We start from the raw sequence: 27,637 nt of genomic DNA, 5'->3' as shown, positions 1-27,637 counted from the left end.
CGCAATGAGACTGATTCTCCTTTCCCACTGCTGCCCAGCCCGTTTGAAAATCAGGGCTCCAGCTGCCTCTTCTCAGTGTGAGGCAATTCCTATCTTGGGGAAATTAGGAGGTTTCTGCAGGCCATGGGCTTCCTCCGCACATGGTGCCCTTTGGTACCTGCCCTCAGCAAACAGGAAGTGCAACCATTGCCTTTAAAAATTTTCCAAAAATTATAGGCCAGATTCCTGGAATAGAAGTTGCCTTGTCATGAATTAGACTTGGAAGAAACAAGGTAAAAAAAAAAAAAAAAACAAAAACCAGTTGCTTCACTCCAGAGAGCACAGTTTCCCAAATTACAAGAGCTCCAGCTGTACCGTGGTGCTTGATGATGCTCTTTAGGCCTCCACTCTCTCACTCCCTCAACAGGGCAGGGGAGAAAATCAGATGAAAAGCTTGTGGGTTGAGATAAAGCCAGGGAGATCACTTACCTCTTAACCTCATGGACGAAACAGACTCAACTTGGGGAAAAAATATTTAATTTATTAGCAATTACAATAGATTTGGATGGTGAGAAACGAAGGCAAAACCTAGAACACCTTCTCCCCACCCCTCTTCTTCTCAGGCTCAGTTTCACTGCCTTGTTCTGACTCTCCTACCTCCTTCCTCCTCGAGCAGTGCAGGAGGGATGGGGAATGAGGGCTGTGGTCAGTCCGTGACAGCTCCTCTGCCACTCCTTCCTCCTCATGCTTCTCACCTGCCCTGGCATGGGCCGCAGCTCCTTTGGGATAAACCTGCTCCAACGGGGGCTCTCCATGGGCCGCAGCTCCTTCAGAGCTTGTCCATCTGCTCCTAGGTGGTCTACCATGGGCTGCAGAGTGGAGATCTGCTCCCCTGTGGTCTTCTGGGGGCTGCAGGGGAAATCTCTGCTCCAGCGCCTGGAGCACCTCCTTCCCCTCCTCCTCTCACCTTGGTGTCTGCAGGGCTGCTTCTCTCACTTTCGTCCACACTCCTCTTTCTGCTTGGCAGCGATTGGCTCCTCCTTGAACATGCTTCCACAGAGGCATCACCATCTCCTTTTTGCCGAAACGCGTGGGGGACGCCGTGGAGTCCCATCCCCTGGTCCTACAAACCGAGCTGTGGTTAGAGCCCCATCCAGAAACTGACGGATACCGACGTTAAATGTGACCAGTGCCCCATCTTCAAGCAATCCCCTAGGCCTCCACACTACTCTGACTGGAAAACTGCTCCAGAGCCGTATTCCACTAACAAAAATATTCTTCCGATTTCGAGCCAAAGTTTACTCTTGGCAAGCTCATATCCATTTGTGTTGTGTCAACACAATTAAAATAGCTCTTCTTCCTTCATGCGGCCTGCTGTCATGGTGTGTGTGTAGGCGCCGATGGCATTCCTTCACAGCCTTTGTTTTGCTCCACTCTCACTTTGCAAGACTCCGTTCCTCATACCATCCCAGCAGCTCTTCTGTACGGCTGATCTTTTAGATGCAGTTTTCTTGAAAATGGGTGGCCACAGTCAGGGTTGGGGAAAGTGTATTCTTCAGAAGGAAAGCTACCAGAGCCTCACCCTTCTGCTGTAGCACATTCCTGTTCCTACTAAATACAGACTGGTTAGCAAATGAGATGTTTTTCCTTCTCTTTTTGTAGCAGCAGCTGCAAGTTGTTGAGCAGAAGATTATTGAATTTTTTTTCTTTCTCTCCTCTTCAGTCATTTCCAACTAAAACTCCCAGGGAAGCAGTTGAAATTCTGGTACTGGTCCCTGAGGGTGTGACTTAACACTTACACTAATCCCATCTCTCTTACTGCAGCCACCGAGGACATCTGTTGTTGTATGTAATCCCCCTTGGCACCAGCGCTGCTTCCTAACATTGCCATCTGCAAACAACGCTGCAAATATTCCTACTTGGTGTAGTCATTACTAAAAACATTATTGATAGGCTCCCTTCAGGCTGAAAGCATCATCAAGACAACCCATTTTCCCATCAGCTTGACCCTGGCTGGTGTGTAGAGCCTGTTGCTGGGTCACCTTACCCTTTAGTTAGATAATCAGGTCTGAGATCGAAATTTTTACCTATTCCCGATGGATGAAATACGTATTTCCTTTTAGACAATTATTTTTGTTAAATAATATCGGTAAGTTATGCGCGAATCACTTCCAGAAAACCATTTTTCCCATTTTCTGTTTACCTCTATGGACTCAACCACTCCCTCCATTTATTCTGAAGCCTTGCATCGTACTGAAATCAGGCTATGAAGCCTACCAGTTAATGGGTACCACTACTTACTTTTTCCCTACAGAAAATATAGCATCTACATTATATATCCTTGAAACACAAGACGTGTATTTTTTTTATCCTTCTCCCCATCCCAGCTTGACGCAGTAATAATTTTTTTAGACTAGACATTTGTTACTATTTTTTCCCCATTTTGAGATGATTTTAGCACCTTCGACTTAAGATATAATGCCTCTTCTATTGCCATGTCTTTGAAGCCCCTGGGCACTCAGCTTCTCCTGCTTATCCAGATTTATTCTACTGAAATCAAGACACACACAGACCCTGTTTTGTATATCCTTCAACTTATATTAAATGGTTTGAAAGTTTAAAATTGGATTCAAGTAGTTTCATGGGTTTTTTTAGCCCTGTTCTTGCAATACCTTGGTAATTACAACTATTCACCTTTGTTGGCTAAACAATTCTTGGCTGGAGGGTGACAGTGACAATACAAAGTTAATCTCCTGTACCAACACAATTCTCAGCAGCATTTATCTAGCAAGAGAGAGATATCTCTATCCATAATTTAATCACCTCCTGCTCGGTTTCCAGCAGATTCCCAGCAGAACCCACACTGTCAAAGTAATTTGGCCTATGATTTATTTACGTTTTCCTTCAGCATCCAGCTTATTTCTACATCTGTTTTTTGAATAATGCATGCCTTGTAACAACATTTCGGTCACACACAACACACACATTTGTATCTGCTTGTTCCTCATCACAGCAACCAAACATCAGAGGTAGAGGCAACCCCTAGAAGACTCTCCATAGGGCTTTAGGGGCCTCTGCCCCAATTTTGGTTGTAAAAGTCCTATCAGAAGCTCCAGCACTTGTTTAATATCTGCTTTGTGTTAAGTAAAACTAACAATGAAAAAGACTTCCTAGATTTCCAGAGGTGTTCTCTGCTTTCCACTACCCTCTGCAAGCACCAGCAACCCCAGCACCCGGTGACCCCAGCCCTAGAGGTGGCTCACACTGCAGCAACACAGCACTCAAGGTACTTGCATCAGAACAGCTCTAGGAAAGGCTACGTGATGGACATCCAAGGTTACCTACCCCAAGCACAGTTCAACAAAAGCATTTGCCTCCCTCTCCATCATGAGGAGCTGTAGGGTCCAAGTACTGGAAGCTCGGTCAGCTCTTGATGAACAGCCTGAAGCTTGGCCACTCCCTTTGCAAATAGCTACTGAAGTGTTTTGTTCTCCCCAGCCTGCTTTTTCTCCAGGCCATTGGCAGCAGTTGGCCCTTTTTTACCTCTCCAGCCTTTACAACATGAACGGTCTGTTCAGAGGACTCTGACAATCCCGAGCACCCAACCACAGCTGTATCTATTAAGAGAAGAGCAGGCAGTCAGGAAGCTGAGGCAACCCAAAGGCCCCAGGTCAGGTAACTGTAGAAGAGTGCCAAGGAGCCACAATCTTCTGGCCTGCAGCTGTGCACGTTACTGATGCTGTACCTCTTTCTGTCCATGGCTGAGCTTGGAGCGCAGCTGCCCGGTCTCCCCTGGCTCCCTGAGCAAGGCCAGGTCGGTGCTGTGGCTTCTGCCTTGCAGGTACAACCTGCCGATTTGGCTCAGCATCCGAAGAACTGCATTGCTCTTGGTAACCCTCCTGAGCCCTGTTCAGAAAAAAACTCAGTTTCTTTCTTGTGTACTTGCAAATTCGACTGTGGAACTATCTTAGCAATCATCTGAAGCATCTGGAGCTCCCTTCCAGGAGAGACCAGAATAACACAAAACCTCTGAGACTTTCAAACAAAATGCAAAATGCATTTCCTTGGTCTACGTTTCTTGTATTAAGAGCCTGCAAACTCGAAGACAGACAGCTATGTAAGTAGTTCTGCTTTTGCTAAGTCCATCACCAAGCCATCTGAGCTTGTTGCAGTGCACTCACATCAGACAGAGCTCAGAAGTGATCACTCAAGGGCAAAAGATTGTAGAGAAATTGCAAAAGTGTTCTTTAATGCTCACATTCTGGACAGAAGTATCGTTTCCAGTTTACAGACAGTGTATAGGAGGCAGAAAGTCCCTCTCGGCCCCTGTTAAGTTTTCTGCCGGCGCTCAGCCTCAGAGCCATTTGGGACGCTCTGCTTTCAGCGAGTCACTATTTCCACTGGGAGGTTTAATCCATCACACAGATAATAATTTCTACAGCCGGGCAATGGAGCCATGTTCAGTAACAGCCAAAGGTTTCTGTATTGAATTTGATACCAAATCTCTGGTACGCTAAATTTCTCTGAGTATCTGCAGCTGTCATTCGGCCAAGACAATTCCTTCTTGGCCTTGCGCAGGAAGCAGCAATGTGTTAGATCTGTACAAACCCACTATAGAATTCAGGCAGAGATCATCAAAAGTGTTTTAATGATTAAACTATGTCAAACATTAACAATGTAGGTATATTCAGATGAGCCAAGGGTTTATTTCTAGCACATTTAGACAGCCTATTTTGAACACTGTAGCTGCTGTACTGAGCTATGTAAAGACTCTGCAAACCAGTACCTAGAAATGAAGACACACACTCAAGCTTCGATAATGTAAACATAACAGACACTGTCTCCTTCAAAACAAGGAATGAAAACCCACAAGGTTAGCAGGAGAACTTATTAATTCCCTAAAAGATGTGCAAAAATTTTTAAAAAATTTAATTTAAAAAAAAAAAAGAAAAATTAAACATGTTAAAACTGGCATTTACATAAATATCAAAAACAGATAGCTAAACTTGAGCAATGACCAACTGAACGTCTTGCACAATTTCATTTTTCAGAGCTTAATGAATAAGATATTCATAAGCCAAACTCCACCACTGCAGACACCAGAATAACATCCCAGCAATAGATATTGGCTTTGCAATTAGCTCCTCATACGTGCAAGGCAAGATTTTACAGGAAGGAGCAACTTTAACAAGCACTCTAAACAAATCCTCAGATAGCAAGCCAAAACATTACTGGTGATATACACAACTCACATTACAGAAACAGGCATCTCCAGCACATTTCAGTAACATTTAAAAAACATTACATATGACTTAGACCGTTTCATTTTGCTTGTTTGGGGAAAAAAATGTTTGTTAGGCACATTTTAAAAATGAACATATGCTACATGAAGAACAGTACAGATACCAACTTAAATACAGACAATTCCGTCAGAAAAGCATCTTTCTGTCTTCGTTTTTAAATACGCTTTTGGATGTGTCACAGGCTTAAACAGTAGCTTCTAAAGCGTGGATATGGCTATGGTAACAACACTTGAAATTCTGCCAGTTTCCATATTAAAAACCACTCTTCATTTAACATTTAAGAATTCCCAGAAATAAGAAAAAGAAAGAGAAAATAAAAGATGGGTCCACCCTGTATATACCCTAAACCTCAGAGACAATAATTAAGTCTTCCTGGACTGTGTAAGCGCCAATTAATTTTACATTAGTGACATACTTCAAATAAAAAAATAAGATCTATTAAAAAGGTAAAATAACTTTTCCATCTGGTTTGTGACTGTTTAGTCAGTTAAAGCCAAATATACAAAACTAAACGTGCCATTTCCAATTTCACTGTATCATGTAAGAGATACTTAACGCTGTGTATCACATACAGAACAGTAAAATGATCAATGGATTCTTCTAAATGACTTTTTAATAAAAAGTCAATCAACTGAAAAGTTGAAACATACCCTAATTTTTAAACCAGTAATAAGCTTTGGGCCCTGCTTTTTAATTTAAGGCATGTGTGTTTATCTACTGAAACCAGCATCGTACAAATTACCTCTACAATCACATGCACGATCTACAGTAAAAAAATGGAGTTTAGATTACAGTGTTTTCAAATTGTGAATCATAATTCAGCACCTATCATATTGACTAGTAAGGCAACAGCAGTGTCGTATACTACAATAATACTCCCTTCCACAGTCTATAGCGGGGTCAGTGACAGCCCAGAATTATTTTTAAACTTTAACCTACTTTTATGTTCTGTATACAGTTTCTAGGGTGTTTGCACTGGTTAAGTCCTACATAAATCACACTATTCTAGGCAGGAATAGTTACAGTAGCCATTAGAGTATTAGTGCACAACTCTTATTGTGCTTACAATCAGATGATTTTGTTGTTGGGGTTATCAAAATGGTTTTTCAGTTTGGTCTTCAATCCTTCCTTTGTTTTCTTTGTTTCACATTGTTCTCAAGGGAAGAAAAGCTGTTTGTGTACCCGTTCACAGTGGCTGTAGAGCCATTCTGATACTCTTTCCTCCTCGAGGATGCCTTCTTGTTGTAAGTCTAGAATATACGGAAAAGCACATGGTTTTGCTTAAACAGGTATAAACGACCACTTCCTCACAGTAGATCAAGACACACAAAAGCAAACTTGCATCCATCATTTTTAAAGACCTTGTGCTGGTGGCAGAGTCTAATAAGCTTTACCATTTTTTGTGTGTAAGGCTATACTATGTGTTTCATTCATCACAATAAGAGAATTAGTTCACTGGGAAAGAACAAGAATTGTAGTATGATGGTAGCATTGGCAGTACTACGTTAACAGTCACTTAGAAGCAGGGAAGCAATTTCATGAGCAGACTAGAGCCTAAGAATATACCCAAAATGACAAGTGAGGAAAGAGTTTGATGCAACACAGGTGACTATCTCCAGCAATGCCAGAAGAAGTGGATAAACAAGAACAGTTAGGGACGTTTCAGAGACAGAAATGCAAAACAAATTTGCAGCAGCTGACGCGTGAAGTAGGAAAGAAGACTAACAGCTCTCAGGAGATTCAGGGCACCAAAAATTACAGGCAGTGGAAAGAATATAAGTGACAATCTTTTTGAAAGATTAAGAGACCTTGCCTGGTAAGAATGCATTGCCCAAAGCATGTGTGTGTGTGAAGGAAAGTTAAAATTTGAGTAAAGCTGATGAAGAAATTAAAGCAATGTTTGGAATATACAATCAAGTTTAATTTGCATGTTCCTAAGAAGCAATTTATATGAACCACAGAACTTATTTTAAGAAGTACCAGATCATAAAGGTGAAGCCTGCTATGTTTTCCTGCTATATTCTGGACCTGAAATATTTGACTCTTTCAAGAGACATTTAAAATATGTCTCAGAATTGGTTGTTCGGGGGCTGGAGCTTGCACAGGTTTGATTTTTTGAAGATGGGGACATCTCTGCACAGAGCCTGATTATTACCTACTCTGAACAACATAGATCAAAGTCCAAATCTGTTCAGACATGAAACAAGTTTCACAGAAACACGATTCCAAATGATAATTTTCCATACAGAAATACAAGCCAATGCTTATAAAGGTGAATCAAAACCAGATTTTTGTACGTTGATAGTTTGGGAAGTTTCCCTGGAAATAGAATAAGCATTTACCCTTGTAAGAACAGTAGGGAACAATTCCTTTGTTTGCTTCAGAGGTTCACAGGCTGCTGTTTTATTTCAGAATGAAAAGCCGTTTCTTACATAAAGCTCCTCCTCTCCCTCATCTGCAGTTAAAATTGCATTAGTAAAATTTGTTTTTGTATTGTGATTTCTGATCATTCTGAATTATGCAGAGAACACACCTGAAGCTCTCAAATTTGAGGGCACACCAGCAAGTACAGTACTCTAAGAATGTATGCATATTACAGGAAGATAGAAAAAGAATACTTGAAGCATATCACCGGAAAGCTGTTTTTCAAAGAGATAAAACCAGCAGAATGATACACAGAATTGATGAATATTACTTTTACCTGAATGTAGAAATTTGTGAAGAGGATAATCAAAGAAATCATATATGAAATCTGGAAATACAGCCACCCCTGAGGAAATGCACATGGCCAAACAACACCACAGCTGGTCTGGAAGATTGTCAGGACAAACTGAGTCTGGGGAAAGAAAAAAATAAATAAACAAGAGAAAACAGAGCACGCTAATGCAAGATGGAAAATAGCCATTACTGACCAAAACCTAATTAGTTATACACAAAGCAAGTCAAAATATGTAATCCTGGGTGTTTGATAAATTTATCTTCTCTGCCTTTCTAAAAGTAAACGTGAGTTAGGAAGACTTTCAGGTGGCAGTGTTCTGTTGATTAAGTGCTTTTATTTAATATTGCTCCATTTTAGAGCACTAGTGTAACTCACATAGAGTTGACATACGTATACTGAGGAACAAAGACCACCGCCTCCCTCGTGAGAGCTCACCAGGGTTTGACTCTACCAGCCTAACAGAGTAACTCTGCATCTCACTGCTTCAGTTGCGAAGATCTGGGTTCACATTTCGATCCTGCCACCCTCTCCTAGAGACTGGGACTACCCTACATGTGGCTCCAGTGGAGACGTTTTGGGGTTGAAAGCTGCACATATGAAGCAGGGAAGCTGGGGGTGGTCAGGGAGAAGGACTGAGGTTCATTAGACCTGTTTAACTATCTGCAGTGTTCTCTTTTGGGAAAAAAAAAAAAAAAAAGTTTGGGCTTAAGTACTGCACAGGCCCTTAGGCAAAAATTCACCCTTACATGAAGGCTACCACATTAGGGAATGTTTATTTAAAATAAGACAGCTCTGTTCTGCTATTTTGCTGCCCTAACAGTTATGCACGCAGAGCAGGCAGGGAAGTGGAAGTGGCTGTGACAATAGCCAGGGGAGCAGATAAACCACTGAGACACTTGCACTCTGCAGCACTCAGACAACACGGATGAAGAACAGGGCCTAAGTCTGGAAACGAAACAAAACAAAACAACCTGCAAAACCACAAAGAACTCCACTACTTAGCACTGTTCCTTCCTGAAGGATGGCTAAGAAAAGCAGATTTTGAGAATCAAAACTCTGAATTGCTGGTCGTCACCAGCAAATGTTATTAAACCTATTCACAGGTCTGAGAAGGGACTTCCTAAGTGGGGAGAAAAAAATAATAAAAAAATCATAAAAAATGATGATAAAAGATGATAAAAATCATCTCTAGGCTTTAGCTTCCCTGTCTATAAAATGAGGAAGAAGAAAGACCCATGCACATTTCCTTGTGATGTTCAGACGTGTTACACACATCGAAACACGTAGTATCACTACAGCATGTGCCACGTTGCTTAATTTCAGGGCTCTTTTCATCTCCAGTACACAGCATTCAGGCTTCATCACTGTACACACAGGAAACAATACAAATGGATGCAAGGAGTCCAACACAGAATTACAAGTGAAAAAAATCTGCCCATTTAAAGTGCATAAGGAGACCAGAAATATTGAACAGTTTTTAATAAACCATTTGCAACTGCATGCAAAAACGGGACAGAAAATCCATTGTCCTGCAGGAGTAGAATGAAGGGCCTTGTTAGCTGCGGACTGTGTTGCACTCCATTTCTGGTCTGTCATCTCAACATCAGCCTGAGCAACAAGCACCCAGAAGAGCACACGACTCAAAGTGGGCTTGGAAGAAAAGCTTCTTCCTCCTCTCTGGCTCCTGAGTCCCTGAAAACCCAGCAGCATGATTCCCAAATACATCTCGCCACAAAACATGGGGAGGTGGAGAAAGATCCTTCTAAGCTGCTCAGCACTGATTTGTGTACACCATCAGTCCCTGCCTCCCTTTTGCCCTGAAAGCAGTACAAACAGAGGTGCAGAAGCTGGATTTCTAAGGTGATTTAGGAACTTGAAGATACAGAAGGTATTAGCCTTCATTTCCCCTTTCACATCCTGCCAAAACTCTCTAACTCAGTAAAGACAAGAAGTTCCCACTGGAAATACAAGAACCTGCTGAAGCACTGAAGAGCTCGTCACTCACCAGCTGCCCCTGAGTGATGTACTTCTTCCACCACAGATAAGGACGCATTGCTGGAACAGCAGACAACCCATAGTAGGAGTACATGAGGACGTGGATAAAGCTGTTCAGTGTGGCACCAAAGTAAGCTAAAAGAGCAAATGAGAAAGAAAGTACACTGTGTTACCATGAAAATGGTGTTTCTGGGAGCCCACAAAGATAACGAGTTCAAAATGTTACTATTTAAAATATGATTTCCCTTAGAACAAAGGCGAAAAACTCCACTCCCCTTAAACTTTTTCTGTTGACCCAACCGAGTGGTTGAAAAGCTTTGTAACTGCACACTTTATATCAGCCTTCCAATTGTTCTATTTATTATTTTTCTACATTCTAGTTTCTCAAGGGTATTGAGGAAGCTGATAAAAAGGAGACAAGTAAACATGCCCAGCAATCAATAGCTTCTCTGATCTAATTTTAGGCTGATTTCACTTCCTTCTAGGTGGGAGCCCTTTTTGTCACTTATAATCAAAAGCAACAGGCATCTTCTGAAAGCGCAAGTAGTGCAAGTTAACCATTTTATTTGCCCTTGTTTACAGCATCTTTAGTCATTAAAGAAATTTCTGTTTTAGCTCAGCACCAAACTGTGTAGTACTAGATGACTGAGCCCAACATAGAGCTTGGAAAGGAAGAAGAAAAAAAAAAAACAATCACCAGAAATAGCACAGAAGTATTTTCAAGACCACAGAAACTCAAGATAGACGCTAAGTACTTGCACTTTTGACTGTTCTATAAACAGGGATCAACTTCTTTAGAGGAAAATGTGTTTCCACATCCACATTTTTCATAGGTTCAACAGTATTCACTGTTGTGCTAACAACACAAAACAAGCAAGAGTTTCTATGTTGTTTGGCTCGGAAAGCAGACTCCTGAGCAATCCAGCTTCTTGGTCTGCACTGCTGCTAGTTCACATCCAATGGATTTGCAAAGGTTTCTCTTGGAGGAGTGTTCGACAAAGCCAGTACCCGTAAGCTGCACATCTGAACCACAACTAAGCCACTCTCATGCATTAAAGAATCAAAGCAAGATTTAGAGAAGAGAGACATGGATATCTTCCATTTAGGAAGCATTTGATCACGTTCATTAGTGCTCAGGGGACAAGATTTTAATTGAAATAATAATTTATAGCTACTGGTATAATGAAATTAATTTAAGAAAGTAACATCTCAAGTGAACTTGACAGAGTCGAGGGCAAGGGTCACTATTAGACATCTTGTAGCTGAAACAAACTTCTGGTCCTAACTTGGAAAATAAGTATTGTTTCATCTGAGGGTCTCCAACCACCAGAAAAATGAGAAAGCAAGGTTGACAAGTGTCAGACCTGGACTACTGCAGCAGATAAACATCACACTGCCAAACAAAATCTTCAAACCACATAGCCATGTATTTTCTATATGCTCTGCAGGCATCTTAACATCTGCAAGCAGTAGCTGCAATTCAGCAAAGCAGGTTAGTATCGGAAGGAACAAATCCTGCAGCTGAAGGTACCAGAGAAGTTGGATTTGACCAAAAGAATACCAACACAAGGCCTCTGCTGCAAACATTCCCCACCATAACCCAGTACTTACAGTGACCACAAGGCACCCAGTTCATAACAAACCACCAAATATTCAGCATCGTTGCATGGTGATAGACATGCAGAACGGTGATCTGATGATTATTTTTCCGCAAAATGAAAAAGAAGGTATCCATGAACTCAATGAGTTTGGAGAAATAGTACCACCAGAGGACACGTATGATCTAGAAAGGAGGAAACAAGTTTTAGAAGTATTGCGTGTTGTGGGGGCTTATTTAACTCTTTTGCCAAGTAGGTAAAATTCAAACTCCGTCTTGCACTAGCTGGACTGAAGACTCTCCGCTGAGATCTTCTGTAACACCTTGGCACTGAGTTCTTCCATATGAGACCCAGGTGCAAACCCATAACTACAGGTGAAAACAGGATGACAGAGAGTTTTACGAGGTTATTGCTGTGCATTGTGGTGTCCTGGCAGAAACAAGACAACACTTAACCACTGGTGCTCCTGTAGTGCCCTCTGTAAATGCACCGCCTGAATGGGGACCAGAAGAAATGATCACTATGTTTTCCCTCAGACAGTGAAGGGGGTCATGACACAGTGGCTGGATACAGACCGAAGACCAACTCCCTGTTTTTTGAGCTGGGAAAGCGTGAAAATTTAAATACAGCTACTCTCTGAAACTGTAAATACCAAGTATATTGTGGATTAATTATTATGTTTAACTACACATTCCCCTTCCCTATTGCAGAAGGAGAAAAAAAGAACACATAATTTGAACAAAAACTACATCATCAATGCCTTTCTGCTCTCTACTTAGACTCAGGGAGACAATCTGAAATGTAATTAGCTCTAAGTCTCGATTACATTACCTTCATATCAGCTTCACCTCCACTGTGTGTATCCTGACAGAAGAAATTGTATCCTCCTTCCCATACTCCTGTCACCAGCTGGGAAGATAAAAGAACGAAGTGTCATTTTGGTGACAACACCGCGCCTCGCACCTTGACAGCTTTGTTGGGACGCCTGGTGCCAAGGCATTCTCTTTGTGACACGAGGCTCCGGGCACTTATTGAATCATAATGGAGGGTGAAGTAACACAAATTCTTCCAATTGCAGCACACCAGAATAAAAATAGGAGGCAACATCTTATCCCGGCTTATCCCACATGGCGTGCGTTTTGCATGGACATAATCTACACAGATTTTTAAGAAAGATCTCTCCTTTTTAGCCGATGATGTCACTGATGGAAAAGTGAACAACCAAAGAAACAGTAAACATATTTCTCCTCCGATTATAAATTTTATACACAGGGATCTGACTACAATTTTTTCAGCTGTGTAACAGAGCAAACCCTTCAGCTTTGCTACCCTTAACAGCTAACAACTGATGCTCTGCCATATTTTGATTCTTCAGGATCTTTTTAAATAATTCACTAATCCCAAGCACATTACATCCTTCATTGCCCAAGTGATTTCCTCCACAGTATCTGCCGTTGCCTGCCTGACTTCCTGGCACATCAAACACCACAAAATTACTTTTAAGAGCAATGACCAGCTATTAGCCACGAGAGGATGACAGGGAACCCTTTGCCTAGGAGCTGGCTGAAACCTCTGGGGAAGCAAGATGAAATCTGGATCAAGCTGCCAAGGAGGGTGCCCATGTCCCACCCTTTTTCCCAGGGCTGATGAAGCATGCTGCTGTGCCCGAGCTCTGCATACGACGGGGCCGTGGGGCGGAGGCAGACTGCAAAAGGAGAGGCTGAAATGGGCTCTGAAGGAGGCTGGAGGAGGGGGGAAGATGGAGGAGCACCCAGAGGAGGAGATGCTGAGGGTGGGACTGGAGAAGGACAGTTATGGAGACAGGAGCAGATGAGAACAAGTGTGCCTTGGCCAGGGCACCGCTTGCTATTTAATTTATTTATTTTTAAAACCAAGGATGATGCCTCAGTGGTTCTGGCCTCTGGCTTTTCTGAAGCTGCCATCAGTGCTTCTATTAAATTAATAATCAAGACGGAAGGGCTTGCTTGATGTTTATAAAGATGTTTTTTTCCTCTTGGGAATAGCATTAGAAGAGGAGTAACAAATTTAGACTACTCCCAAGTGAAAAATTATTTCTTTAGGTATCCAAAATACATTTTAAAAGCAGAGGCAGATATCCTGCACAAGAGACTTGTCCATTTTTGGCCTTATCTACACTCGTGCAGAATAAAAAAGAAAAGCTTTGCAAAGCCACAGTGAAAAACTCTGTACCATAAGCCATTTAAAATGATCAGTTGATGAGAAGACTACAATAACTGGTGCTATTAAACGCTGCTCAGAACTGCGAGTGGGAAACTAATTCTAAAAGGTACAATAAAGATAATCACTTAAACGGTCTACCTTTTCCTAATGTTCTTTCATGGCTCATTTTCTCCTTAAATTAGCTTTTAAAATACCCAGTCAGCCTAGGTCATTATTTCTGACCTTCTGAGATGGAATTACCACTGCTATTTAGGGGGAAAAAAAAGAAGAAAAAAGACATCTAGTTATACCATAACAGATAGACCTGGAATTACCTCACGTAATGGACAAAAATCAACATTGCCACGCCACAGTGACATCAGGGCAGCCTTGCGTATCAGCAGCAGACCCAAGCAATTCCTCTATCCAAGCCGCAAAGGGAAGGCAGCCATGGAGACCTCTCCCTTCCACTGCTGTTTAAAGGCACCAGTTTTAAAGCGATGCACCAGCTACATCTCAGAGCAGGCCTTGCACCAAGCTGCTCTGACGGCATCGAGGGAAAGCCCGTACGGCTCCTTGGGTGCCCGCTGGAATATCAGACAGAAGCCCACATTGTGCTGTAATAGTGTTGCTAAGAGCCTACAGATGGTTTCATACAGTTCTCACAGCTTGAGGAAGTGTGAGAAATAGAGGAATAATCACGTTTACCCTGTGATTACTCCAAACAGCCAGGCTCAGTGTCCTGTAGCATCCCTGTGCTCCATGAACTTCTCCAAAGCAAAGGCTAGAACAGCGAAACCCCAAACACCTTTCCCGGTAAGGGAAATAAGTTCCCCACCTACAGCTTGACATCAGGTGTCTGGATTGATTCCAGCCCTTTGAAGGGTAAAAGGGTAAAAGCATCAGTGTGAATAACAGGCAGCTTCAGCTAAACCTTTGCTTCCAGAAGAGCATATTGTAACATCCTAGGAGCAGTAGTAGTATCTCACAGCCAGAGAGTTTTAAATGATATAAGCAAAGCAACATTTGCAGTAAATGGCAGTAACTTTTAACATATAAATAGTATAGTTGCAAAAATAATTTAAACCCTCCCTTTCCAGAATAAACTCAGTGGTCAAAACCTGCTGCCACTGCCACGAGCTGGTGCCACTGCCCACAGACCTTGCTTTGTGCACCACACAACACACATCGGCAGTGCTTTTCCAGAGGGAGCCAGCTGCCCCTTTGCCCTGCGCCGCTATTTGTTATGTCCACAATACTTTCAGCACGTGCTGGAAGGCTTCAGAAAAGAAAAAAAAAAAACAATTGGTCACTCTGATACCTGACCAACAGCAGTTCCCAAATGGCTCTGCTGTGTACCTTCATCTTCAGGTTGGCAGCAGCCCAGGCTTGCTAATGGCACCACTGATGCCTGACCACAGGCACATCTCCTCTTGAGGAATTAGCCTGTCCAGAAAAGGCTGACTGTAATCATTTTCACCAGAGTCCACGATTTTTAAATGGCACACAAAAGAGACAGCTCCCTCATAATCCAGTTGAAATGGTACTCAAATTCAATGCAAAGTTCTTCGGTTGCAGGGCAAACCCTGCAGTTCAAGGTTGCTTTTCTGCTTGAGCAGAGCCTCTTCCCTCTCTCCGGCCTTTCATTTTCGTATTACTTTCATTTTGTAATTCTGTTGCTGGATTCTTTAAAATGCTGCGGCATGCGCTTTTTATCACATCTGCTACCGAAACAGACCAGCACGCTCACACCAGTGTGAAGTGGCTGCCACAGCGGGCTGACTGGGACGGGCTTGGTGTTCTCATGATACCAGCCAAGGTCTGAGACTTGCTGCAGAGGGCCAGGCGAGGGACCCAGCACTGCAGCACGCTGTCAGAGCGTGACGAGTTACTTTACGGGCTTCCGAACAGACCTAGATCGGAGCAGAGGTTCACGTGTCCGATCAAAGAAAGGAAAAGCTTGCCAAGACGCAAAACTGCCCCGGTGATTACCCGCTGCGAGCCACCTGCGGCCTCTCCTGCGAGCCCACGCCCTGCCCCTCACCTTCGCTGCCTCACAGGGCACCAGCCCTCGCCGCCCCTGCCCACGGGAGGAATGCTGCTCCCACCGAAGTCCAAAGCCAGCCCTACCTCAGCCTGACCCTGCCAGGGGCATACGGCACACCTGTGGGTCCTTTGGGCACGCACAGCTCACAAGCACCCTCCATGGAGGTGGGTGCAGGGCCAGCGTCCCTTGGCGTGCACGGCCCGGGCTCCCCTGCTCCCCTTACCCTTTGTGCTCTCACCCTTGGTGTTCGAGCAACGCACCTGTTAATGACTGCCTCAGATTACAAACTTGACGTTATATCAGTTAATGAGGACTAACATGAGTCCACATGGCCTCTCTCAATCACTAGGCACTGTAAATTTACATGAAATACCCTGTTATTTCCCCCTAATGAGCATGCCCTCCCCCTACAGTACAGAATGACGATGCTGCCCTCTGCTACGCTGGCAGGTCAGCCGAGGGGAACCTCTCCCACTCCCTCAGACCTGTCTTGCCTTTTAAATGATCTGGGACAAGCAGCCCACTACTCTCTTTTACTTGTACCAGAACACGCCCCACCTTTGTCTAGTTATTAAATGCCTGAACAAATAATTTACAATAATGATGTACGTGAAATACTACCTAGATATCCCAAATAAGAGGTATAAGACTTTTAGTGACTTTAAAATGAGATTATACCACACTACATCAGCAGACCACGTGGGGCAAGAACACAGTAGCTGGAATTATGCAAATCCCACAGTTTCTTTTCTACGTTACTGCATACAAACATTCAGACATAAAGGTCAGAAAACCAAGTAGGTCATCTTTCTCATCCTAGCTGGGAGCATGCCTCACTTTAACACCATGCTTTGTTCATAAAGTATTTAAACCGAGCTGTGATGCTATGATTCACGAGCTGACACCCTGACAGCTGCAACTCAGGAAAAACTCCCAAGCAGGATTTGAGGTATATTGTACACAAGCTATTAAAACAGCTTATTTTCGGACAGGATACTGAACAAGTTCATACGTGGTGTTGTTTTATGCAGTATTTCCTCAAACTAGGACTGAAAACAGTTTAATTCAATTGAAATACAAAGTGACAAGGAAGGGAGCAGGGAGTAACATAAGCACTGTAAGGTATTATCTCACCCTCATCTCTTTTTGAATGCTTCAGCATTTTAGCTTGAAAGAGAGCGCATGTACCATGAAGTGCTGCTACTGATGAATCACTAATCCTTCAAAGGGAAATTTCAGTGCCTGATGTGATCTGAGCGAGGCTACCACCTGCTTTGCACTGACACGGGTAATTACAGCGGCACTGCAGCTAGAAAACATACCTGGAGGTTCAGGAAGCTGATTTTTTCCCTATCACCTGGCCCTTCGGCTCTCACCCTGCAACATCAAGCTGCACGGTGTTATGTCAGTAAGGCTGTCTGCTCGGCAGCATTTTCATGGGATCAGGCCTTGCTGCAGACCATTGCTTGCCCTCAAGTCCAGCACAATATTGCTGCATCAGCAGAGATGCAGCACGGCATGTGTACAGCAGAGGACATCCAGTGGTCTTCTAAGACAACGTCGGCTACAGAAGAGCAAACTTGCTTGTAAGATGTTCTCAAAAGCATTTTCGTTGTGACTATCATGAGTTTAATAGTCTTCATAACACTGCAGTTTCGTGTGTTCCCATTTATAAAGTATATTTCCAGTAATACCAACGAACAATCCCGTAATATTACGTTAAGAGCAACATTCACTTTCATATAAAGTGTTTCACTTTATAGAAAGCAGAAACCTTAATATTTCACTGTATTTTAATTGTGAAGGAATGAGGTAATATAAAGGCTATTCAGCTGGTTAGAAGTATGAGGACTTCTCTAACACAATAATCAATCTTTTCTTGGTAACTTATTCACTGTTAGCAAGAAAAGTCAGTTCAAATATTTTCTATTGTTTAAATTTATCATTTTTTTTAACAGAGCAGAATATTACAATAACTTCCACTTGGAAACTATGAGTATTATTCCAAGTATTCAAGAAAAAAAGATCGGCTAATATGAGAATTTTATCCGTACTTAGTACAACTGAAGAAAAGTTTGCACTTGTAAACCTCCAATATAATAATTTGTATTATTTTAATCTCAAGTTATTGTGTAATTATAAATAATCTCATCATAAAAATAATAATGCAGATGTAGTATATAAGTGCACAGCAGCGCTACATTTTAACAAATTAAAGAGATCAATATGCAAATTCTGGATGCACTCCTCACACACTTGTATTTAGAATATCCTGACGGGAAGATTAGAAATGTAAGCAAATCAAGAATTCAAGTTGTTCTAAGTACCTACTGAATCCCAAAATGCTCATCCTAAAGAATCAAGTGTCAAAATTCTCAATAATCCAACTGAACACAGTGATTTCTGAATAAACACTTCACTACACAAGAGAAAGAACTTGAAATTTAAATCACTTCCTATCTAAACTCACTTTGTAAAACACTATAAACTACAAACTTCAAGAATTATAGCTTTCATGTACTTCTAAGCAAATGTCCCCCTCCTCCACAAAAAGAAATTAGTAGTTTTAGTTCTTGTTTGTAATCTCATGTTGGAAACAAAATGCCTCCTTGCAGAAAGGAGAAACGCTTTTGGTTAAAAGCGAGCCAGAGTATTCCGTACATTAAAACCACATGCTCCAACGTCTACTGACTACATTCTTATTTACATTGCCATAGGTTTTTGGTTTTGCGTTAATCAAAAACATGCAATGCTGATCAAAAGCAGCTAAACTGCTCTATGAAAGCGGAAAACTTTACAGCGCCTAAATCTCTGTTAAGAAAGAAATTAAGTCCACAGAAAGTCCAATTCAGTTTGAAATACATTTGTGTGTTCAGATTTCAACTTTCAAAACCAGATGAATCACAATTGCCCAGATGTAATTGTTTCAACAAAAAATGACACAAGAGAAGCTATTCCAAGCTTACAGAAATAGATGCAAAGAGTGCGTGCATGATTAAACACATTCAAATAAAACACGTTTTGTACTCCAAAACAAGACACAGTTTTGCTACCGAGTACTTTGCACAATCCACCAAAGCAATCAAGCTAAGCCTGTCTTTTAGGCAAGCAGTAGTTTTCTCCTCTGAGAAGGGACATTGAAGAACAGTAACAACATTTTTCAGATGTTTCCCCGGATTTATGAGGAATATCCCCATAGATCATTTTCAACACATGCCAATATAATTAAGCCAGACAATGCAAAATAACCCCAGCCCAAACCCTTTCTCCTACCTCATAAAACATATACAGAGAAAGCAGCGTGAGTCCGAGGTTGTAGACCACTAGAATACCCCTGCATGAAAATGGTTGTTTGTTCCGCATGTACTTTGGTCCTAGCCATACGATTAGTAAGTACAAGACTGAGAAGATAAAGGTAGGTGTATAATTCTCCAGAAGAAGCCATCCTTTTACTCTGGGGTCTGAAACAAACAAACAAAATTACAAAAACTTAGATTTTTGCAAGTGGAAGAATTTAATGTGTCCAGAAAAAGCTCTACCCAAGAATGCTTCTAGTGCCAGAATTACCAGAGAAAGATGAAGGGAGAACAGCAAGTCCTTTCTATTAAGGGCCAGGTTGCTAATTATGAAAAACTTACACAAACAAGAAGATTTTAGTTATACAGTTGTTAAAGAAAACAGAAATAATCCTCTTCCCGAAACAAAGATATTCCTAAATTATTACCTAATTATTATGAGTGAAATACTACTGTTCCAAAATGTCATTCATCCTGAATACCAAAGATGAATTTAAATGATAAAAAAAAAAAGGCTTCAGTGACCTTTTTCCCCTTATTCTCTCAAATTAACCTTTCCAAACAGTACCCTTCTTATTTCCTCAGAACAAGCAAAGCTAGGAGTGAAGTGCACACCTTTACAGGTATCAGCGGATCATTTCTTTCTAGTCTACGTTGTACCAATACTAACCCCAACAGATATCTATATGTGCTGCTCAGGATACTTAAATTTTGGAGTCCTCGTGTTAGCAATGAAACACAGAACAGTCAGTCCAGTTTGACCAACCAGACCAGCTGGCAAAATGTCGACTCTTCAGAAAAAGCACGGAAGCTGCTCAGAACAAGTGCACTCCAGAGGAACGCTTGAGGCAAGCACGTGACACTTTTCTACACGGTCACTGTTGACCTACAAGCGCATGGTCCAAGCCCAGTAACAGCACGGCATTTCACTCCCTTCACCTGATTCCTGCCCAAAGGACAGAAACCGTGCTTACCAAACCATAAGCCAACAACATCTTCATTTTAAAGGAGTCAAATGTGGATCTTGACTGTAAGAAATGAGGCCTTAAAATGTAGGTTGGGAAATAGTTAAGAAAGCCTGGGAATTGTTTGCATTTGCTGCTTTCAGTTTCAAGACATGGCAAATACAGACCACATGCAAGCACAGACTGTAAGTTTTATCGCATCATTTGAACAGGTTCAGCATGAAGATGAGTGCAAAGAGGGCACAGAGCAACTCAAAGCAAACAGAAGACACACTTTGAAGGATCGGAGGCTTGTTCCACAGCAGAACAGGAATTCCCTGGTGGATTTCGGCCCCCAAGGAAGAGGCATCATTGCAGGAGTTTCACTTGGACAGAGAAAGAGGGTAAGAAGCAGTAGGAAAGATGCTACTGAAACAGCCAGAAGAAGAAAGCACAAGCCACTGAGGAACATTGCAGGGGTCAGCTGTGCACACCGCCTACAGGATCATCTGAATCCTGGATGGAAGTCCCCACCACAAGGGCATTGCCTGCTCTGGTCCCACTGCCTCTCCCTTCTTCACACTGACCAGGATTTCTGCTCTCCACCTGTGAACCTCTTCCAAGTGAAAAACCCACCAAACCCACAGTTTGTTTAAAGAGGTTTTCAAAGAAGCACAGGTTTCTAAAAATCACAGTTTTTTTTTTTTCTGTAAGTGAAAACTTGGTGAGCAGCTTTAATTATAAGGGCAAGAGTATTTTTATTTCAAAATTCAAATTCAAAAAAGATTTATTTTTTTCCCCCAACACAATCTATTATTAACTTCTAAGAAAAAAAGTGCAAAGATCTGAGTGAGATAAGTAGGTCACAAAGGGTAACAACATTGGCACTTAACTGGTAATAAAAAGAACAGCATTGCTGAACAACTAGCAGCTCTTCAGGTCAGAAAATTGCCAGCATTGAGAAGACATTTTCCATTTATTATAGGATCACGCATTTTGATGTTCTGCCAATACTAAGAAAAGTGGTCACCTTTCAAAGTCAGGATGCTAGAAATGTGCTTTCTTATGCTCTAGTGTCTACGCTTTCATATCAGTCTTACTGTTTTATTTTTGAAAAAGCTTACCTCTGGGTCCAAGCCAAACGTCAAGGTAGCTATTGATTGTTTTATCCAGACGTTCCATTCTATAATCTGCTGAAATGAAAAGATGCAGAGAAAGTTAGTTCTTCAGCTCATGGAAACACTTTAATTGTCTGAGTACCAACTGCTATGGTCAACAGAGAAAATACTAACATACAAAAAGTGCAGACAGGTACTGGACATTACTAGCATGTATCAAGTGCGGAAAGCTTACTCTAGTGTCAGAGAACCACTGGTGTAAAAAGCCGCATTTTCTGCTGAATTATTTAATTATGGATATAGAATAAAAAATGGTTTAAAACATTAAGTTCAGATTAACCCAAAGTTCCCTCTAGTTCTCTATTTAAGAGTGCAAATACAGGATGACATCTTGCAAGATCCCTCTGCAAAGAGGAGGATGAGGCTTGGATCTTAAAAAAGCAGCAACACTGAAATTCCCATATAAATACTATGAAGCTATTTTAACAAAGAATCCCAAATAGCTGGCAACACTAGCTGAGGAGAAAGAAGGGAAAGAAAAATGTAAAAACTGGCTCTACTATCACTTTTATGAATAGGTGACTGATTACAGCTATGATTAACAGCCCATAAAACTAACAGATGAACAACTCTGGAATGAATGACATAGAGGGTTGCAGAGGCGAGGGAGGAAAATATTGCAATTCACAGCACGAACATCTCCAGTTCCACAACTTCCTTACTGGCAAAACATTGTGAAATAAAACTCATCAAATATCAGTACAGAAAAGTGATTGAGTCATCTGTCATCTCCTTACATGGCCAATATTTATCTGGAGAACCTGCTACACTGCAGTATGCAGGTCTGCCGTGCCTTCCTACGGTTAAAGCAGGAAAGAAATACATGAAATTGTTCCGAACTTGTTCTTGTGAGAGTGGGAAGAAAATTTATTTTTGATTTAAAAAAATAAATTAAAAAACTCTTTCCAATTTCCTCTTTTCCATCCCGAATTCCTTCCGATTTCTTCTAATTATTACAGATGCACTGAGCTTTCACTAAAAGAATTTTGCCCATTTTCACTAGGATAATTTTCACTTCTTGGTGTTTCTCTTCCCTTAAGTACTCATATTAACAGCAATTTTTAGTTACATGGAAATAACGTAAGAAACACATAAGCTGTCAGCATACCCACAGTGAAACCTGAAATGATTATGCAAGTTTATGCCTTGCTGCCAACAACAAAGAAGTTCATCTTTTTTTTTTTTTTTTGGGGGGGGGGGGGAGGGGGGTGGTAAAAGATGCATTTACTTCACTTGTTGTTCTATATAAGCCTCATGTCCCTCCTACCCCATTGCAACCACAAGGCTCCCATGCTCCTAGAGGATTTCTGGCTGCAACCCAAGCCCATCTCTCCCCACTGCAGTCTCAGGGACACGCACAGAAGAGGATTTTCTAATCTGTGTGCACAAAGTATTTTTTACTGGTTTGGACTACACAAGCACACAGAAACTTCCCTGAAATTTTGTCACCAGAAAAAAAAAAGAAGAAAAAAAAAAGAAGAAAAAAAAAAAGAAAAAAAAAAGAAAAAAAAAGAAAAAAAAAAGAGCTCGATTAAAATAATCAGAAGCCTTAAAAGACTCTTGTAATCCTGATTCATAGCAGCTGTATTTTCCAACTAAGAATCCTGAAGAAGTCCGGTCCAAATAACTACACACTTCACAAGAATGTACATTTTTTGGATTGCCTTACAGCACCAATTATGACATGAATTATGAATGCCCCTGGCATGCTGGTATCCTAGGAATAGTGGCGTTTAAGAAGGCTATTCTATGCTAGCACAAACACAAATATCAGGAAGACTTTTAGAAGTAAATATCTAAATTCCAAGGAAAAGAAAGAAAATTATCCAGAGCATGTTTCTTTCTTTTTCTCTCTCTCTCTCTTTTTTTTTTTTTTTTAATCTGTTAGCTATTAAATATCCCCAGGAAAAGTACTCCTCAGCTGATAAATTATTTTATTGTTTGAAATCCTCACTTACTCAATTTGTCACTTGTTCCTTTGATCCAGTAACAATTTACTTACATATTTATTCATCCAATAAAACATAACCTGTTTCTAACTTCAGCTTTGAAGACACAGACTTCAGATGGTAGAGTTTGATTGAAAAACAACAATTTGTTATACAAACTCAGCTCGGTTCATTACTGGCGTGCTATTTATTCTTGTTTGCTGGACCGTATAAAAATTCAGATATGAAAATGAAACAACTAAGAAAGCAGAAACAAAGCACACCTCGCTATAGCAAAGAAGGCAAGAAGCGAAACTCCATGGCCATCCTTTTTCAAAAAACTGGAAGGAACATTCATTCCCCAACAGGAGGCTTTCTGCAGGGGTCTCACCTCGGAGAGCTGCTACCCCAAGAAGCGTTCTGCTGCGCTGTTAGCATACAGCGGATTGTAAAAGGAGCAGCGAAGGAAGAACTACTCCTGGTGTCAATTTCCAGAATTTGCAGAAAAAGAATTTATTTCAAAAGGAACTCATTTGTATAATGCACAAACAGAGTGAAACAATCTGCTTTTGTTCCAGAGGGGGTCATGCGAAAATGCATCAAGTCTCCTGCCAATAACTGCACAACATTAAACACTGCTTCAACTGCAGCAACTACAAGGGCTCTTTTTTTTAACTGGAATAGTTTCCCAATTCAGAGGAACATCAACTTCCAGAAAAATTGAACCAGTTGCTATTTGAAACACTGTAACCGGCACATTTCCTAACACTGAAAATAAACAAATCCTGCAGCTTGTCACATACACCAACAGACAACTAGCAATGCTCCTTTATCCAGAAATCATCCCACAGCAAGGCACACAATTTGGTACCTAAAGTTAGAAAAAGGAAGAAAAACACAACCAATTATGTTACATTGCTTTTTAAAGCAGGTACCTTTATATACATTATTTTTCCTAACCTACAGTGGCCAGGAAATGAACCATCCTCTCTGCTCCCAGACACTCCACTACACTCTGAATGCATTGCGCTTTTAATGCTCTCCTGGTACACACCAAGACCATGGTAGTGCACCTAAATAAGCCCCATCGAGGTCATCCTAAATGAAGATAAGAAAGGTTCCATCCTTATTACCTGACTTTATCAGTTATGTTCAGTAGCACGAAACCAGCTCCTATTTTCTCTTGCCCTATCATTTTTATGACTGTAAGCGAGCAGTTCAAAATTCATCAAAAAACCCATTAAGGCTACTAGGAAAAAGAAGTCTGTGATGTGCCCAGATCCATTTCTGCTCAGGTGTAGAACACAAACGCCCTCAGCATCTCTGCTCTCCGCTCCTGTGCTGAAGTCGAGCCAAATGTGTGAACATTTTTCTTTAGTCCAACCTGCAGGATAGTACTACAGGAAATTTGAAGTTACTATGAAAATCTTCAGAAGTATTAAAATATACTAAATGTCAAAAGTAAAATTACCAAAGGACTGGTCAGAATTCGGGGCTCAGACATCTACCCATTCACAGGTGACCACCCAACCCACCAAAAGTCATAGTTCAGGGGACTGTGAAAACAGAATCACAGAATCATTCAGGTTGGAAAAGACCTCTAAGATATCAAGTCCAACCTTTAACCTAGTACTGACAAGTCCACCAGTAAACCATGTCACTAAGCTCTACATCTACACGTTTCTTGAAGACCTCCAGGGATGGTGAGTCAGCCACTTCCCTGGGCAGCCCGTTCCAATGCCACACAACCCTTTCAGTAAAGAAATTTCTCCTAATATCCAACCTAAACCTCCCCTGGTGCAATTTCAGGCTATTTCTCCTCATCGCTTGGAACCTGAATTGAGGTTAAAAGCATCGGATGGAAGCCACCAGCTAGAACATGTGAAGGCTGTGAGACGTCACTTTGCGTTTTGCCACAAAAATCCGGCAGAAATCCAAAAAGGGAGCTGCTAACGAACAAGCTGGCAGAGAAGGAAGGGTGAAGGCCTCATCAGCCTGAAGAAAGCAGCTGCGTGGTTCTAAGATGAAGGAAAAAAGTCCCTCCCAGTCAAAATAATAAACACCTTTCCACACCCAGAGAAAAAACACATACACTGCTAATTTGTTCACACTAGGAAGAGACGTGTCATTACTTCAGGTTGATATTTTAAAGTACCAAGTCTCAGTTTCCTTGGTATATATACAACTTCTTCTATGACGTGCATGCTGTAGGCAGAGATGCGGTATTGTTAGGCTGTAAAGCACCCGTTACAGATGATATATTACAAGAATACTTCATAAAGCTATCAGAAGCCCAGACAACCACTGATTTCTCAAAACGAGATGAAGTTTAAAGCTGGCTGACAAGAGGCTGTGGTCTCGGCTGCTGCAGCTAGCTGCACGGCATCCCCCGCCACAGCTGAGGCAAGCTGCATTCAGCACCAACAGGCCTGGGTCGAGCATGTCAAAGCGGAGCTTCTGGGGGGAAGAAAGGTTTGGACAGAAGATACTAAAAATTTATATATATATATATTTTTTTTCCCAGCAGTTTGCTTTGTCCCTGACCTCCTGAGGTTTGATGCTTCATCGTATCGATGAGGGAAAATTCACGCTGACTAGGTGGCGTGGAGCATGGACACATTCAAGTTACTCAGCTGACACAGTTCACGAGAAAAATAATCCTACATTTTTTTAATTGGAACAGGAGGTGGAGTACAAAGCTGTTCCTAGGAGGACTGTCGATATGAACATGAAATGCAGAACAGAGATGACTCTAACTTGGCCTTTGCATCAAGTAGTACCAAGTACTGTTCCAAAGAAGCAACAAACACATTGAGAGATCACATCTTTGACCTTCTCCATATTTTTAAAGCTATTAGGCATCTCTAGGCAACTCTGACTTTCATAAAACTATTCCCATGTCCTTTTAATTACTGGACTTGCAATTCTCCAACACAAACACAACAAAGGCCAAAGTTTCATCTTGCTCCAACCAGATTGAGGCCTCTCATAAAAATACAATCTTTTTTTAAAATCCTCTGGACTTATCTAAGTAGGGGTTTTGGACATCTACAGAATGTTTTGCATGCGCAGTCTCCTTCTAGCGTGTCCATGCATATCCTCAATAGGCGGAAAATCTGAATGATATTGAGCTGCTCAGTCTGAACATGAGTGACCCTTGGCAGCTGAAAATACAGGCCAAAGGCTACGCTCAGCTGTATTTTTCTTGTTTAATTTTATTTGTTTATCAATGTTTTTTGTACAGCTTAAAAATACTGAGAATCTGCTCTTTTACGCACATCGCGACTCCCTGACTGAAAAGCTACTGAATACTGCAGTATTTTACCAGCTTCTGCCCTTCAAAGGAAATTCTCTCCTATGCTTTCAACAGAAAACACATTCTGGTAGGTTTATGCCAAAAACTGATCTAAGAATTCTTGGTCCATCTTCATGTTGACTTTTTCCTTGGAGTAACTTCAGTTTCCAGGTCCAAAGACCAGTCACGGAAGCCTGAAGGTTTTCACCCCCTGCCTCACACCACCCTTTTTTAAACAAACCGAGCAGCAGCAACAAAACATTTTGGGCTGAATGCTCAACACGTTAGGGGCCTGCTCCCTTTAAGCAAGAGGCTTCAGCTTTCATCCTGCTGCTCCAGAATTCCCCAAAATAACAGATCCCATTTATCAAATGTAAGTGCCTGAAGTCGAGTTCCAAAAAAATCCCCAAATAGGCAACTAAATAATTGTCCTGACTTCTGAGCGCAACGCGTAGTCAGGCCTGGTTGCTCGGCATTCTTGGAAATCAGCCACTTTCTCAGTTCTTAAATTAGGACTTAGAAGCCTAATTTTAGGTACTTGATTTTGAAAATGGTGAATGATATTTTCTAGTTAAACTGGTGTTTCCCAATCCTTACCGCTGCGGAGGTGACTCCTCTTTTCCCTCCTCCGAAAGTCCAACCAGCCCCTCATCCAAAAACACCACCATCACACCGCTGTTTGCAAATGCTCAGCTGCTTGACACTGGGAAGGCAGCACTAGGAAGCAGACTTGCCAGCTATTACTGTCTCCTTTACCAAAGCCATCCAGATTCTCCTTCACATTCCCAGATCTTTCACTTTCACACATATTTTGTCTTCCAGCTTGCCACCAGCCCCAGATTCCTTTTTCTGCCTTTTATGAACAGGACTCGAGCATGCTTGATGTCAGCAGTGAAAGGAATTTTAGAAGAAGCCACGGTCCATACTGACCTGAAAGTGCAAGTACATTTATTTTATCTGAAACCATATGAAGTACGAGTGCTGTAGATTTTGCAGTTTATACATTTTTTTTTGTGTGTGAAATGAAATAAACTAATTTTAAACTTCATTTTGCAACTGTATCCCTAGCAAAGCAATGCAGATTTTCAGCCCACCTTGCAGCAGTGGCAAATCATCCCGGCTGCTGCTGACTCACCAGGACTCAACAGTGCTGAGCTTTCATGCTCACCATCAG

The 27,637-nt window shown here is 41.6% G+C and overlaps 1 protein-coding gene across 2 annotated transcripts in view; it reads right to left on the bottom strand.

Annotated features, from left to right (window-relative positions):
- Positions 1-4,610: 4,610 nt before the first annotated feature.
- ELOVL5 (ELOVL fatty acid elongase 5) overlaps positions 4,611-27,637 on the bottom strand; it is a 36,032-nt gene continuing 13,005 nt past the window's right edge. Inside the window, exons 2-8 of one of the 2 annotated variants that reach the window (XM_066994799.1) lie at positions 21,187-21,255; positions 19,096-19,283; positions 12,426-12,503; positions 11,608-11,779; positions 10,007-10,131; positions 7,984-8,118; positions 4,611-6,532 (exon numbers count right to left, since the gene is read on the bottom strand). In XM_066994799.1, coding sequence (XP_066850900.1) covers positions 6,401-6,532; positions 7,984-8,118; positions 10,007-10,131; positions 11,608-11,779; positions 12,426-12,503; positions 19,096-19,283; positions 21,187-21,244 — 888 coding nt within the window. In that variant the 5' untranslated portion in view covers positions 21,245-21,255 and the 3' untranslated portion in view covers positions 4,611-6,400. The remainder of the gene's footprint in view (positions 6,533-7,983; positions 8,119-10,006; positions 10,132-11,607; positions 11,780-12,425; positions 12,504-19,095; positions 19,284-21,186; positions 21,256-27,637) is intronic. The other variant, XM_066994800.1, reaches the window with a different exon arrangement.

The sequence above is a fragment of the Anser cygnoides genome, chromosome 3 (assembly GCF_040182565.1).
Source record: "Anser cygnoides isolate HZ-2024a breed goose chromosome 3, Taihu_goose_T2T_genome, whole genome shotgun sequence".
Lineage (NCBI taxonomy): Eukaryota > Metazoa > Chordata > Aves > Anseriformes > Anatidae > Anser > Anser cygnoides.
The sequence above is the reverse complement of the archived record's forward strand: the minus strand, read 5'-3'. Positions and strand labels throughout refer to the sequence as shown.